Source organism: Taudactylus pleione, unplaced genomic scaffold (assembly GCF_031769625.1).
Source record: "Taudactylus pleione unplaced genomic scaffold, aTauple2 ptg001431l, whole genome shotgun sequence".
In the NCBI taxonomy this organism is placed as follows: Eukaryota; Metazoa; Chordata; class Amphibia; order Anura; family Myobatrachidae; genus Taudactylus; species Taudactylus pleione.
Window position 1 is genome coordinate 407,181 of NW_028285830.1, and position 17,150 is coordinate 424,330.

Consider the following 17,150-nt stretch of genomic DNA (forward strand, 5'->3'; position numbering starts at 1 on the left):
ATGTATACTGCCAGAGAGAGGCCAATGTATACTGCCCGAGAGAGGCCAATGTATACTGCCAGAGAGAGGCCAATGTATACTGCCAGAGAGAGGCCAATGTATACTGCCAGAGAGAGGCCAATGTATACTGCCAGAGAGAGGCCAATGTATACTGCCAGAGAGAGGCCAATGTATACTGCCAGAGAGAGGCCAATGTATACTGCCGGGGAGAGGCCAATGTATACTGCCGGGGAGAGGCCAATGTATACTGCCGGGGAGAGGCCAATGTATACTGCCGGGGTGAGGCCAATGTATACTGCCGGGGAGAGGCCAATGTATACTGCCGGGGAGAGGCCAATGTATACTGCCAGAGAGAGGCCAATGTATACTGCCAGAGAGAGGCCAATGTGTACTGCCGGAGCTTCAGTGTGACAGAGAGAGGCCAATGTATACTGCCAGAGAGAGGCCAATGTATACTGCCGGAGAGAGGCCAATGTATACTGCCGGAGAGAGGCCAATGTATACTGCTGGAGAGAGGCCAATGTATACTGCCGGAGAGAGGCCAATGTATACTGCCGGAGAGAGGCCAATGTATACTGCCGGAGAGAGGCCAATGTATACTGCCGGAGAGAGGCCAATGTATACTGCCGGGGAGAGGCCAATGTATACTGCCGGGGAGAGGCCAATGTATACTGCCGGGGAGAGGCCAATGTATACTGCCGGGGAGAGGCCAATGTGTACTGCTGGAGAGAGGCCAATGTGTACTGCCGGAGCTTCAGTGTGACAGAGAGAGGCCAAAGTATACTGCCAGAGAGAGGCCAATGTATACTGCCGGAGAGAGGCCAATGTATACTGCCGGAGCTTCCGTGTGACAGACAGACAGAGGCCAATGTATACTGCCGGAGCTTCAGTGTGACAAACAGACAGAGGCCAATGTATACTGCCGGATCACTTCAGCCTGTGCTCAGTCAGCCCCACATCAGGAAGACATAACAATGAGGGATAACTGTATCAGGTCTCTCCGTACCCACTGGCCGCAGCCTATGAATTCTCTGGCAGTGACCGTGCCGCTGGCTCCTGGTGTACAGGCAGGTGTACAGGCAGGTGTACAGGCAGGTGTACAGGCAGGTGTACAGGCAGGTTGCATGTTAATGACGGCGGCCATACCAGAGAAAAACAAGCTGTAATATGCCCAACATGCATATGAACTTGTTCTCTGTCCACCTCTAACATAAAACACATGGCATAAGCTGGACCTCATCACACTGGCACTGATATAGTACATTATGCTTATCCCAGGCAGGAGAACACGGTAACAGACATGAGGCAGGTGATATGATCTTCCTGCACATAGATCTCTCTTTAGTATGACGGCATTGTGATCTGCTCATTTATCTGTATATACTGTATAATCTGATGTCCTGACAGCCCAAACCCCTGGACCTAGAGACATGAAAATCAGGGAGTATATTCCTTCCATGACGTAGGTGCCCATTAAGAAAGGATTTTTCGAAATTCGACTCCTAAGGGGGTGAAAATGGATAAAATGTTTCCTCCCCCTGTGCAGTGTCCTGACTGACTGTCTCATCGTGGCTGCAGCACAGATCATATTCATACACCAACTGTCACCCCAACTGCCACCCCAGCTGTCACCCCAAGTGCTGCCAAACATCACTGGCAGTTGGTGTGGCTCCACTATTTGTATAGTGAAGGAAGAGAATGTGTTACCACAGAGGTGAGAGAGGGGAATGTGTTACTACACAGGTGAGGGGAAAATGTGTTACAACAGCAGTGAGGAGAATGTGTTACTACAGAGGTGAGGGAGGGGAATGTGTTACTATAGAGGTGAGGGAGGGGAATGTGTTACTATAGAGGTGAGGGAGGGAATGTGTTACTGTAGAGGTATGTGCGGGGCATGTGTTACTACAGGGGTGAGCGAAAGTAATGTGTTACTCCAGAAGTGAGGGAGAGAAATAAGTTACTACAGGTGTGGGGTGGGAGGGGTATGTGTTACTACACAGGTGAGGGAGGGAAGGAGGAATGTGAAATGTGTTACTACGGGCGAGGGAAGGGAATGGAGTACAACACCAGCAAGGGAGGGGAATGTGTTACTACAGGTGTGAGGGAGGGATAGTATTACTACACAGATGAGGAAGGAGAATGTAGAATGTATTACTACAGAAGTGAGGGAGGGAAATGTGTTACTACAGGTGTGAGGGAGGGATAGTATTACTACACAGGTGAGGAAGGAGAATGTTGAATTAGTTACTACAGAAGTGAGGGAGGGAAATGTGTTACTAGAGGTGAGGCAGTGGAATGTTTTAGTACACAGGTGATAGAGGGTAATGTCTTACTATAGTAGTGGGGGAAGGAATGTATTACTATAGAGGTGAAGGATTAATGTGTTATTGGAGTGATGAGATGGAAATGGAAACAGTAAATACCTAAGGTCAAGACAGGTACGTCAGCTAGTGAAGAATAAGATAGCTAACCACACAATATAACTCTTGCTAGCTGTGGGCCTGATTCAGAGCCGGGCGCTTTTTGCGCTCGCTCGTTCAGAAAAAGGGGCCGGTTATTTAAATTGAGCGCTCGCTCTTTGCGGTCTGTTGACGCCTCTATGTCTGAGCGAGCGAACGAAACATGCGCTCGCTATTTTGTAAAGACGCCCCCTGGCCGCTCGCATCCTACGTCATTTTCGCTATTTATTAGATTAATCGAGTACATCGAAAGGCGTCTGAACTGCTCGCAGTGCTTGTGGTTGGATTTCCTACCGCAATCATGCGAACAGTTCAGGCTAAGAAACAACCAAGTGACGTGGTCGATGACGCTGCTTTGTTAATTATGCACACCCTTAAAACGCCCGTTTTGACCGTTTGGCACGCCTGCGTTTGGATCTCCACTCCCCATTTTCAAGCACCTTCCCCGGTTACCACCCACAAACGCCTCCTCCTGTCACTCAAATTAGCAGGTACTCGCTATTTTGCGAGTGCTCGATTTCCGACCGCAATGACTGGTTGGCGCATGCGCATTACGACCCATACACATGCGCAGTTGTGCGAACATCGCTCGGAGCAAACGAGCGGCTCTGAATCAGACCCTCTGTCTCTTGTGCAGACTACCATAGTGACACTTACTGCACCTATGTATATACATAGCAAACACAATGGCTCCAGCCTCCAGGGCACAAGCTCGTTGTTTAGCAAATTTGTGTCATTTTACTCCAGTTGTAGCATAACTTTTATTATTCTATGAAAATCCCATAATACAGTAACAGAGAGAGGACATGAGACCGTACCTGACACCCCCTCCTCTCATTCTCCATAATACAGTAACAGAGAGAGGACATGAGACCGTACCTGACACCCCCTCTTCTCATTCTCCATAATACAGTAACAGAGAGAGGACATGAGACCGTACCTGACACCCCCTCCTCTCATTCTCCATAATACAGTAACAGAGAGAGGACATGAGACCATACCTGACACCCCCTCCTCTCATTCTCCATAATACAGTAACATAGAGAGGACATGAGACCGTACCTGACACCCCCTCTTCTCATTATCCATAATACAGTAACAGAGAGAGGACATGAGACCATACCTGACACCCCCTCCTCTCATTCTCCATAATACAGTAACAGAGAGAGGACATGAGACCGTACCTGACACCCCCTCCTCTCATTCTCCATAATACAGTAACAGACAGAGGACATGAGACCATACCTGACACCCCCTCCTCTCATTCTCCATAATACAGTAACAGAGAGAGGACATGAGACCGTACCCGACACCCCCTCTTCTCATTCTCCATAATACAGTAACAGAGAGGACATGAGACCGTACCTGACACCCCCTCCTCTCATTCTCCATAATACAGTAACAGAGAACATGAGACCGTACCTGACACCCCCTCCTCTCATTCTCCATAATACAGTAACAGAGAGAGGACATGAGACCGTACCTGACACCCCCTCCTCTCATTCTCCATAATACAGTAACAGAGAGAGGACATGAGACCGTACCTGACACCCCCTCTTCTCATTCTCCATAATACAGTAACAAAGAGAGGACATGAGACCGTACCTGACACCCCCTCTTCTCATTCTCCATAATACAGTAACAAAGAGAGGACATGAGACCGTACCTAACACCCCCTCTTCTCATTCTCCATAATACAGTAACATATAGAGGACATGAGACCGTACCTGACACCCCCTCTTCTCATTCTCCATAATACAGTAACAGAGAACATGAGACCTCTACCTGACACCCCCTCTTCTCATTCTCCATAATACAGTAACAGAGAACATGAGACCGTACCTGACACCCCCTCCTCTCATTCTCCATAATACAGTAACAGAGAGAGGACATGAGACCGTACCTGACACCCCCTCCTCTCATTCTCCATAATACAGTAACAGAGAACATGAGACCGTACCTGACACCCCCTCCTCTCATTCTCCATAATACAGTAACAGAGAACATGAGACCGTACCTGACACCCCCTCTTCTCATTCTCCATAATACAGTAACAGAGAGAGGACATGAGACCGTACCTGACACCCCCTCCTCTCATTCTCCATAATACAGTAACATACAGAGGACATGAGACCGTACCTGACACCCCCTCTTCTCATTCTCCATAATACAGTAACAAAGAGAGGACATGAGACCGTACCTGACACCCCCTCTTCTCATTCTCCATAATACAGTAACAGAGAGAGAACATGAGACCGTATCTGACACCCCCTCTTCTCATTCTCCATAATACAGTAACAGAGAACATGAGACCGTACCTGACACCCCCTCTTCTCATTCTCCATAATACAGTAACAGAGAGAGGACATGAGACCGTACCTGACACCCCCTCTTCTCACTCTCCATAATACAGTAACAGAGAGGACATGAGACCGTACCTGACACCCCCTCTTCTCATTCTCCATAATACAGTAACAGAGAGAGGACATGAGACCGTACCTGACACCCCCTCCTCTCATTCTCCATAATACAGTAACAGAGAGAGGACATGAGACCGTACCTGACACCCCCTCTTCTCATTCTCCATAATACAGTAACAGAGGACATGAGACCGTACCTGACACCCCCTCTTCTCATTCTCCATAATACAGTAACAGAGAGAGGACATGAGACCGTACCTGACACCCCCTCCTCTCATTCTCCATAATACAGTAACAGAGGACATGAGACCGTACCTGACACCCCCTCTTCTCATTCTCCATAATACAGTCACAGAGAGAGGACATGAGACCGTACCTGACACCCCCTCTTCTCATTCTCCATAATACAGTAACAGAGGACATGAGACCGTACCTGACACCCCCTCTTCTCATTCTCCATAATACAGTAACAGAGAGAGGACATGAGACCGTACCTGACACCCCCTCCTCTCATTCTCCATAATACAGTAACAGACAGAGGACATGAGACCGTACCTGACACCCCCTCTTCTCATTCTCCATAATACAGTAACAGAGAGAGGACATGAGACCGTACCTGACACCCCCTCTTCTCATTCTCCATAATACAGTAACAGAGAGAGGACATGAGACCGTACCTGACACCCCCTCTTCTCATTCTCCATAATACAGTAACAGAGAACATGAGACCGTACCTGACACCCCCTCTTCTCATTCTCCATAATACAGTCACAGAGAGAGGACATGAGACCGTACCTGACACCCCCTCTTCTCATTCTCCATAATACAGTAACAGAGAGAGGACATGAGACCGTACCTGACACCCCCTCCTCTCATAATCCATAATACAGTCACAGAGACAGAGGACATGAGACCGTACCTGACACCCCCTCTTCTGTATACAGTAACAGACAGAGGACATGAGACCGTACCTGACACCCCCTCTTCTCATTCTCCATAATACAGTAACAGAGAGAGGACATGAGACCGTACCTGACACCCCCTCTTCTCATTCTCCATAATACAGTAACATAGAGAGGACATGAGACCATACCTGACACCCCCTCTTCTCATTCTCCATAATACAGTAACAGAGAACATGAGACCGTACCTGACACCCCCTCTTCTCATTCTCCATTATACAGTAACATAGAGAGGACATGAGACCGTACCTGACACCCCCTCTTCTCATTCTCCATAATACAGTAACAGAGAGAGGACATGAGACCGTACCTGACACCCCCTCCTCTCATTCTCCATAATACAGTAACATAGAGAGGACATGAGACCGTACCTGACACCCCCTCTTCTCATTCTCCATAATACAGTAACAGAGAGAGAATATGAGACCGTACCTGACACCCCCTCTTCTCATTCTCCATAATACAGTAACAGAGAGAGGACATGAGACCATACCTGACACCCCCTCCTCTCATTCTCCATAATACAGTAACAGAGGACATGAGACCATACCTGACACCCCCTCCTCTCATTCTCCATAATACAGTAACAGAGGACATGAGACCGTACCTGACACCCCCTCTTCTCATTCTCCATAATACAGTAACAGAGAACATGAGACCGTACCTGACACCCCCTCTTCTCATTCTCCATTATACAGTAACATAGAGAGGACATGAGACCGTACCTGACACCCCCTCTTCTCATTCTCCATAATACAGTAACAGAGAGAGGACATGAGACCGTACCTGACACCCCCTCCTCTCATTCTCCATAATACAGTAACATAGAGAGGACATGAGACCGTACCTGACACCCCCTCTTCTCATTCTCCATAATACAGTAACAGAGAGAGGATATGAGACCGTACCTGACACCCCCTCTTCTCATTCTCCATAATACAGTAACAGAGAGAGGACATGAGACCATACCTGACACCCCCTCCTCTCATTCTCCATAATACAGTAACAGAGGACATGAGACCGTACCTGACACCCCCTCTTCTCATTCTCCATAATACAGTAACAGAGAGAGGACATGAGACCATACCTGACACCCCCTCTTCTCATTCTCCATAATACTGTAACAGAGACAGAGGACATGAGACCGTACCTGACACCCCCTCCTCTCATTCTCCATAATACAGTAACAGACAGAGGACATGAGACCATACCTGACACCCCCTCTTCTCATTCTCCATAATACAGTAACAGAGAGAGGACATGAGACCGTACCTGACACCCCCTCTTCTCATTCTCCATAATACAGTAACAGAGACAGAGGACAAGAGACCGTACCTGACACCCCCTCCTCTCATTCTCCATAATACAGTAACAGACAGAGGACATGAGACCATACCTGACACCCCCTCTTCTCATTCTCCATAATACAGTAACAGAGAGAGGACATGAGACCGTACCTGACACCCCCTCTTCTCATTCTCCATAATACAGTAACAGAGAGAGGACATGAGACCGTACCTGACACCCCCTCTTCTCACTCTCCATAATACAGTAACAGAGAGGACATGAGACCGTACCTGACACCCCCTCTTCTCATTCTCCATAATACAGTAACAGAGAGAGGACATGAGACCGTACCTGACACCCCCTCCTCTCATTCTCCATAATACAGTAACAGAGAGAGGACATGAGACCGTACCTGACACCCCCTCTTCTCATTCTCCATAATACAGTAACAGAGGACATGAGACCGTACCTGACACCCCCGCTTCTCATTCTCCATAATACAGTAACAGAGAGAGGACATGAGACCGTACCTGACACCCCCTCCTCTCATTCTCCATAATACAGTAACAGAGGACATGAGACCGTACCTGACACCCCCTCTTCTCATTCTCCATAATACAGTCACAGAGAGAGGACATGAGACCGTACCTGACACCCCCTCTTCTCATTCTCCATAATACAGTCACAGAGAGAGGACATGAGACCGTACCTGACACCCCCTCTTCTCATTCTCCATAATACAGTCACAGAGAGAGGACATGAGACCGTACCTGACACCCCCTCTTCTCATTCTCCATAATACAGTCACAGAGAGAGGACATGAGACCGTACCTGACACCCCCTCTTCTCATTCTCCATAATACAGTAACAGAGAGAGGACATGAGACCGTACCTGACACCCCCTCCTCTCATAATCCATAATACAGTCACAGAGACAGAGGACATGAGACCGTACCTGACACCCCCTCTTCTCAATCTCCACAATGCATTTTTCCATGAGAAGCGGAACCATTAATCCTGCGTTTTCTTTCTCAACCACCTGCCGGGCATCTACCCCGAATATCACAGGCTCTCGATCCACCCCAATGCGGTCCGAGGAGTTCTCCCATTGCTCCATGAGGCTCAGCTTTGCATAGATCAAACCACGAGGCTCCAATTTCACAGCCAGCTGATGGGTTTTTGTCACCCTAAAAAGTGCAGGCAGGACGACTGTCCCATGGCAGCAAACTCGGTTCTTCTTATTAGCTGGGTCCCAGCGAAACACAACCAGCTTCAGGTGCTGGGCATTCTCCAGCTCGATGTTGAAGGTGTGATCCATGCCAAGAAATGACGTCCTGCAGGTCAGCAGAGCGGTTCTCGCTTTATTTACCGAATCAACCTGTATGGCACAGAACACATCCTTCGAGTCGATCTTAGGTGGTTTTAAATCCTCCGCCCCGTAAAAATGGACGCTCATTAGTCCCGATACATACTGAAAACATTTCGGCTGATCGGAAAAGCTGTAGTGTCGAAAGGCGTCAATGTCCAAGTCCGACTTTGCATAATTACTTGAAAGGGGCTCTCTTCCCTTTGTAGACCTGCTCTCGGCCCCATGTTTACCAGACTTGGCTATAAGTTCGGGGGAGTCTCCGTCACTGAGGTAACCCCCTTTACTTGTGGACTTGGAAGTGCCGGAACTTTTTTTCTTGTAGCTAGAAGAGACGCTGCTATCGAGGTGATATCGGCTAATGACATTCCTGCTGGCGGCAGCTGCCTGCCCGGAAGGAGACAGCGGGGCGGCATGGCTGACATCCCGGCAGGCTCTTTTGGAGGTGGAAGGCGCCTGGTCAGAGCTCGCCTGGTTTAACGTCCCTTTGACACTCAGCTTTCTGCTGAGCTCCGGTAATTTTTTCATTTTCATAGACAGCTTCCGGACTGTCCGCGGGGATTTAATTTTATCTGGGAGGGACCAATTAATGCTTCCGCCTTTCTTTAATGGGCTGGGGCTGCAAGGAGGGGAAAAGTCAATTGGTGAAGCTAAATTAGCCTTCGGGGCACCGGGAGCTCCTGGACCTAGAAAAGGACAAAAGTAAATGGTTATTTTATGACACAAATACAGAACATTGCCGTTTATGGCAGACGCTGAGGCCGGAGTTTTATTATTTCCCACATAAAATGTTTTGTATTATTTCTCCTTTGTACTCAATGTATAAAATATTCTGGCTATAGGACATTACCTAGTATCGGTGCTGGTGCTGGTGGATCTGCTGGCAGAGCTCATTAGTTAGTGCAGTTCCATTGTTTGCCTTCCTTCCTCTTAACTGCATCAACAGCAGCAAATGAATACAGTATATTATGCCCAAACATTCACATCTGTTAATCAAACATGGTGCCTGTAACTGGTGTTCTGGGGCGTAATATTGTTTACTTGGTAGTTTTGGGACTATCTGATCAAAGCCCTCACTCTCCGCTACCTTGTCTGCAGAGGTTTGCTCCGGGAAGAATCCCCTAATACAGAGGTTCCCAAACGCGGTCCTCAAGGCTCCCCAACAGCTCAGGTGTTAGAGAGATCCATGGCTGAGCACAGGTGGTTACATCAAATTGACTGAGGTACAAAATAAGTCACCTGTGCTCAGCCCTGGCTCTCTCTAATACCTGTGCTCAGACATGGGTCTCTAACACCTGTGCTCAGCCATGGCTCTCTCTAATACCTGTGCTCAGACATGGGTCTCTAACACCTGTGCTCAACCATGGATCTCTCTAACACCTGTGCTCAACCATGGATCTCTCTAACACCTGTGCTCAACCATGGGTCTCTCTAACACCTGTGCTCAACCATGGATCTCTCTAACACCTGAGCTCAGCCATGGATCTCTCTAACACCTGTGCTCAACCATGGATCTCTCTAACACCTGAGCTCAGCCATGGATCTCTCTAACACCTGTGCTCAGCCATGGATCTCTCTAACACCTGTGCTCAGCCATGGATCTCTCTAACACCTGTGCTCAGCCATGGACATCTCTAACACCTGTGCTCAGCCCTGGACATCTCTAACACCTGTGCTCAGCCATGGATCTCTCTAACACCTGTGCTCAGCCATGGGTCTCTAACACCTGAGCTCAGCCATAGATCTCTCTAACACCTGTGCTCAGCCCTGGACATCTTTAACACCTGTGCTCAGCCATGGATCTCTTTAACACCTGTGCTCAGCCATGGATCTCTCTAACACCTGTGCTCAGCCCTGGACATCTTTAACACCTGAGCTCAGCCATGGATCTCTTTAACACCTGTGCTCAGCCCTGGACATCTCTAACACCTGTGCTCAGCCATGGGTCTCTCTAACACCTGTGCTCAGCCATGGATCTCTCTAACACCTGTGCTCAACCATGGGTCTCTCTAACACCTGTGCTCAGCCCTGGATCTCTCTAACACCTGAGCTGTTGGGGAGCGTATTTGGGAACCTGTGTGTGTTGGTCTTAAGGAATTTGTCCTAATTGAAAGCGGTATATGTGACTTGGGGGGGGGGGGGGGGGGTGGTATTACATCACTAAGGCCATAGCCAAGTCTAGAAGGAGGCGACAGCTGTAACAATCCCCGGACCCTGCACTGTATAACGTACAGGGACTAATCTAGAGGACTTGTGGCTATAATACAATAACGCTGCAGTATTGCTATGCAGACAGTCCCTATCCTGCCGTCCTCTCCCACAGCACAGACATTCTGCCCGGCACGCACTATATATCATTAGATTGCGCAAGAGAGAGACATAGATCTTTCATTACACTTCTCTGATTACAGCTTCTGCAGACACCACATTACAGAGCAGCATCACATATCATAGGGCTAATAGCAGCTGTCACAGCAGAGAATGACACATACTATAGGTGTCCGTACATGCTGCTATAGGGAAAGCCAATCACTCCTCCTCCTCCTCCTCACACCTAACCGGCAGCAAATCTTCATCAGCATCAGACTGAGATCTGGCAGACGGTGACCGCCAGGGACCGTAATGACAGTCAGGTGATTAGCACCGCACCGATCATGTCAGAATGCGAGTACGCCACCGCTGGTGACTGACAGAACGCGCGTTCGCCATTGCTGGTGACTGACCGAACGCGCTTACGCCATCGCTGGTGAGTGACCGAACGTGCTTTCGCCATCGCTGGTGAGTGACAACGCGCTTACGGTGTCCCTGTACATGCTGCTGCGTGTATGGAGCAGTGAGGAAGACGGTGTCCCTGTACATGCTGCTGTGTGTATGGAGCAGTGAGGAAGACGGTGTCCCTGTACATGCTGCTGTGTGTATGGAGCAGTGAGGAAGACGGTGTCCCTGTACATGCTGCTGTGTGTATGGAGCAGTGAGGAAGACGGTGTCCCTGTACATGCTGCTGTGTGTATGGAGCAGTGAGGAAGACGGTGTCCCTGTACATGCTGCTGTGTGTATGGAGCAGTGAGGAAGACGGTGTCCCTGTACATGCTGCTGTGTGTATGGAGCAGTGAGGAAGACGGTGTCCCTGTACATGCTGCTGTGTGTATGGAGCAGTGAGGAAGACGGTGTCCCTGTACATGCTGCTGTGTGTATGGAGCAGTGAGGAAGACGGTGTCCCTGTATATGCTGCTTCATGTATGGAGCAGTGAGGAAGACGGTGTCCCTGTACATGCTGCTGTGTGTATGGAGCAGTGAGGAAGACTGTGTCCCTGTACATGCTGTGTATGGAGCAGTGAGGAAGACTGTGTCCCTGTACACGCTGCTGTGTGTATGGAGCAGTGAGGAAGACTGTGTCCCTGTATATGCTGCTTCATGTATGGAGCAGTGAGGAAGACGGTGTCCCTGTACATGCTGCTGTGTGTATGGAGCAGTGAGGAAGACTGTGTCCCTGTACATGCTGTGTGTATGGAGCAGTGAGGAAGACGGTGTCCCTGTACACGCTGCTGTGTGTATGGAGCAGTGAGGAAGACGGTGTCCCTGTACATGCTGCTGTGTGTATGGAGCAGTGAGGAAGACGGTGTCCCTGTACATGCTGCTGTGTGTATGGAGCAGTGAGGAAGACGGTGTCCCTGTACATGCTGCTGTGTGTATGGAGCAGTGAGGAAGACGGTGTCCCTGTATATGCTGTTTCATGTATGGAGCAGTGAGGAAGACGGTGTCCCTGTACATGCTGTGTGTATGGAGCAGTGAGGAAGACGGTGTCACTGTACATGCTGCTGTGTGTATGGAGCAGTGAGGAAGACGGTGTCCCTGTACATGCTGCTGTGTGTATGGAGCAGTGAGGAAGACGGTGTCCCTGTACATGCTGCTGTGTGTATGGAGCAGTGAGGAAGACGGTGTCCCTGTACATGCTGCTGTGTGTATGGAGCAGTGAGGAAGGCGGTGTCCCTGTACATGCTGCTGTGTGTATGGAGCAGTGAGGAAGGCGGTGTCCCTGTACATGCTGTGTGTTTGGAGCAGTGAGGAAGACGGTGTCCCTGTACATGCTGCTGTGTGTATGGAGCAGTGAGGAAGACGGTGTCCCTGTACATGCTGCTGTGTGTATGGAGCAGTGAGGAAGACGGTGTCCCTGTACATGCTGTGTGTATGGAGCAGTGAGGAAGACGGTGTCCCTGTACATGCTGCTGTGTGTATGGAGCAGTGAGGAAGACTGTGTCCCTGTACATGCTGCTGTGTGTATGGAGCAGTGAGGAAGACGGTGTCCCTGTACATGCTGCTGTGTGTATGGAGCAGTGAGGAAGACGGTGTCCCTGTACATGATGCTGTGTGTATGGAGCAGTGAGGAAGACGGTGTCCCTGTACATGCTGCTGTGTGTATGGAGCAGTGTGGAAGACGGTGTCCCTGTACATGCTGCTGTGTGTATGGAGCAGTGAGGAAGACGGTGTCCCTGTACATGCTGTGTGTATGGAGCAGTGAGGAAGACGGTGTCCCTGTACATGCTGCTGTGTGTATGGAGCAGTGAGGAAGACTGTGTCCCTGTACATGCTGTGTGTATGGAGCAGTGAGGAAGACGGTGTCCCTGTACATGCTGCTGTGTGTATGGAGCAGTGAGGAAGACGGTGTCCCTGTACATGCTGCTGTGTGTATGGAGCAGTGAGGAAGACGGTGTCCCTGTACATGCTGCTGTGTATGGAGCAGTGAGGAAGACGGTGTCCCTGTACATGCTGCTGTGTATATGGAGCAGTGAGGAAGATGGTGTCCCTGTACATGCTGCTGTGTGTATGGAGCAGTGAGGAAGACGGTGACCCTGTACATGCTGCTGTGTGTATGGAGCAGTGAGGAAGACGGTGTCCCTGTACATGCTGTGTGTATGGAGCAGTGAGGAAGATGGTGTCCCTGTACATGCTGCTGTGTGTATGGAGCAGTGAGGAAGACGGTGTCCCTGTACACGCTGCTGTGTGTATGGAGCAGTGAGGAAGACGGTGTCCCTGTACACGCTGCTGTGTGTATGGAGCAGTGAGGAAGACGGTGTCCCTGTACACGCTGCTGTGTGTATGGAGCAGTGAGGAAGACGGTGTCCCTGTACATGCTGCTGTGTGTATGGAGCAGTGAGGAAGACGGTGTCCCTGTACACACATATACACATATTTACTAAAGTGCGGGTTTTAGAAGTGGAGATGTTGCCCATAGCAACCAATCAGACTCTAGCTATTTATCGAGCACCTTCGGAAAGATAGCAGCTAGAATGTGAACGTCACCTGTAAAAAGCGGCAGTGTAGTAATATACCCCTAGGTGCAGCGAGTAATAACCCACCACCACCATGAGCTTCCAGCCCGGTCCCACCACCCACCTTTATCATACAGCAAATATATACCAGGAAACTCACGCCAAACTGATACATAGCAGCCTGACGCGTGCGTACCGCGTCCAACACCACACATGTCCGCAGGTCCCTCACTAGCAGATGTATTTCATCTAGAACAGCGATGACAGTGACCGGTATCAGGCGCCCACTACCGATACACACAGACCATTATAAAGAGCTCTTCCTGGGGTTATAATAACCACAACGCAAGAAATAAAAAGCTCTGAAATGAATCCAGACCAAGTTATTCCAGTTCTGGGATAAAGAAGTAGAAGCAGAGACTAGTGATACGTTATATATACTGTTATACACAGCGGGAAACACACGCACCCGGCAATTCTGCAGCCGTGTTACATACAACTACAACATACAAGTGAAGAGTGCACATATGTACAGTACAGGCTGTATCCATGTTTTCAGCCCATTCCTAATTGTAACCCCTATACAGACATAAATCCGGCATATCGGGGCCACTAACGGTTGTGTGTAATATATATGTTATTTTAGCCTAAGCGCACGTTAGTAACTCTGCTAACGCCCTAGATATAGAAATGTACCGTCTCAGAAACGGGTCTCAGGGGCACCTGGCGCGGATCCTGGCTAAGCGCAGGCCGCCTATTACAGAGACATCGCTACAGACCATCTGAGAGTATTATAATGAGAACGTGACCACGAGCTAATACAGAAAGGTATAGATTGCAGAGCTTCGCTATCTCTGCGCTCACACAACCTCTGTGTAGGGATGGCTCTGCGCTCACACAACCTCTCTGTATGGATGGCTCTGCGCTCACACAACCTCTGTGTATGGATGGCTCTGCGCTCACACAACCTCTCTGTATGGATGGCTCTGCGCTCACACCACCTCTGTGTAGGGATGGCTCTGCGCTCACACAACCTCTCTGTATGGATGGCTCTGCGCTCACACAACCTCTCTGTAGGGATGGCTCTGCGCTCACACAACCTCTCTGTATGGATGGCTCTGCGCTCACACAACCTCTGTGTATGGATGGCTCTGCGCTCACACAACCTCTCTGTATGGATGGCTCTGCGCTCACACAACCTCTGTGTAGGGATGGCTCTGCGCTCACACAACCTCTGTGTATGGATGGCTCTGCGCTCACACAACCTCTCTGTATGGATGGCTCTGCGCTCACACAACCTCTCTGTATGGATGGCTCTGCGCTCACACAACCTCTCTGTATGGATGGCTCTGCGCTCACACAACCTCTCTGTATGGATGGCTCTGCGCTCACACAACCTCTCTGTATGGATGGCTCTGCGCTCACACAACCTCTGTGTATGGATGGCTCTGCGCTCACACAACCTCTGTGTATGGATGGCTCTGCGCTCACACAACCTCTGTGTATGGATGGCTCTGCGCTCACACAACCTCTCTGTGTATGGATGGCTCTGCGCTCACACAACCTCTGTGTATGGATGGCTCTGCGCTCACACAACCTCTGTGTATGGATGGCTCTGCGCTCACACAACCTCTGTGTATGGATGGCTCTGCGCTCACACAACCTGTGTATGGATGGCTCTGCGCTCACACAACCTCTGTGTATGGATGGCTCTGCGCTCACACAACCTGTGTATGGATGGCTCTGCGCTCACACAACCTCTGTGTATGGATGGCTCTGCGCTCACACAACCTCTGTGTATGGATGGCTCTGCGCTCACACAACCTCTGTGTATGGATGGCTCTGCGCTCACACAACCTCTGTGTATAGATGGCTTTGCGCTCACATAACCTCTGTGTATGGATGGCTCTGCGCTCACACAACCTCTGTGTATGGATGGCTCTGCGCTCACACAACCTCTCTGTATGGGGGGGGCTGAGTGACTCTCACGTCACAGACGGACTATTTACCAGGAGAGGACAAAGCCCCTCTCATACAGCAGCAACAAGTCAGCACATGCAATACCACAACGCTCCGCATACCCCAAGCCTATACCGTGCTCACATTATATTACAGGACAGACTTGGTGTAAGAGAATCGTTACTTTCTAGGACTATCGCACAATCTTCCGGCTCATTACCAGCAAGTGAAGGCATCGCATCCCTTCCTCATCCACCACTCTCCCACCCCACTGACAGGCACACGTACCCCGGGACCACCACCTTGCCAAAGCAACTTTATGCTACCTAACAGATACGCTGTGCTGTGAGCCTATGACTACCACTGAGCCGCTCGCTATGTACTATCTAACAGATACGCTGTGCTGTGAGCCTATGTCTACCACTGAGCCGCTCGCTTTGTGCTAACAGATACGCTGTGCTGTGAGCCTGACTACCACTGAGCCGCTCGCTATGTACTATCTAACAGATACTGTGTGGTGTGAGCCTATGACTACCACTGAGCCGCTCGCTTTCTGCTACATAACAGATACGCTGTGCTGTGAGCCTATGAGTACCACTGAGCCGCTCGCTTTGTGCTACCTAACAGATACACTGTCCTGTGAGCCTATGACTACCACTGAGCCGCTCGCTTTGTGCTACATAACAGATACCCTGTGCTGTGAGCCTCTGACTACCACTGAGCCGCTCGCTTTGTGCTAACAGATACGCTGTGCTGTGAGCCTATGACTACCACTGAGCCGCTCGCTTTGTGCTACATAACAGATACACTGTGCTGTGGGCCTATGACTACCACTGAGCCGCTCGCTTTGTGCTAACAGATACGCTGTGCTGTGAGCCTATGACTACCACTGAGCCGCTCGCTTTGTGCTACATAACAGATACCCTGTGCTGTGAGCCTCTGACTACCACTGAGCCACTCGCTTTGTGCTAACAGATACGCTGTGCTGTGAGCCTGTGACTACCACTGAGCCGCTCGCTTTGTGCTACATAACAGATACACTGTGCTGTGGGCCTATGACTACCACTGCGCCGCTCACTTTGTGCAAACAGATACACTGTGCTGTGAGCCTCTGACTACCAATGAGCCGCTCACTTTGTGCTAACAGATACGCTGTGCTGTGAGCCTATGACTACCACTGAGCCGCTCACTTTGTGATACATAACAGATACACTGTGCTGTGAGCCTATGACTACCACTGCGCCGCTCACTTTGTGCAAACAGATACACTGTGCTGTGAGCCTCTGACTACCAATGAGCCGCTCACTTTGTGCTACATAACAGATACCCTGTGCTGTGAGCCTCTGACTACCACTGAGCCGCTCGCTTTGTGCTAACAGATACGCTGTGCTGTGAGCCTATGACTACCACTGAGCCGCTCACTTTGT

General features: G+C 49.9%; 1 protein-coding gene across 1 annotated transcript in view; it reads right to left on the reverse strand.

The window, feature by feature from the left end:
* The window catches only part of SYDE2 (synapse defective Rho GTPase homolog 2), a 151,846-nt gene that overhangs the window by 81,039 nt on the left and 53,657 nt on the right, over positions 1-17,150 (reverse strand). The window contains exon 3 of the mRNA XM_088463699.1: positions 8,084-9,180. Within this exon, the coding sequence (XP_088319825.1) occupies positions 8,084-9,180 (1,097 nt within the window). The remainder of the gene's footprint in view (positions 1-8,083; positions 9,181-17,150) is intronic.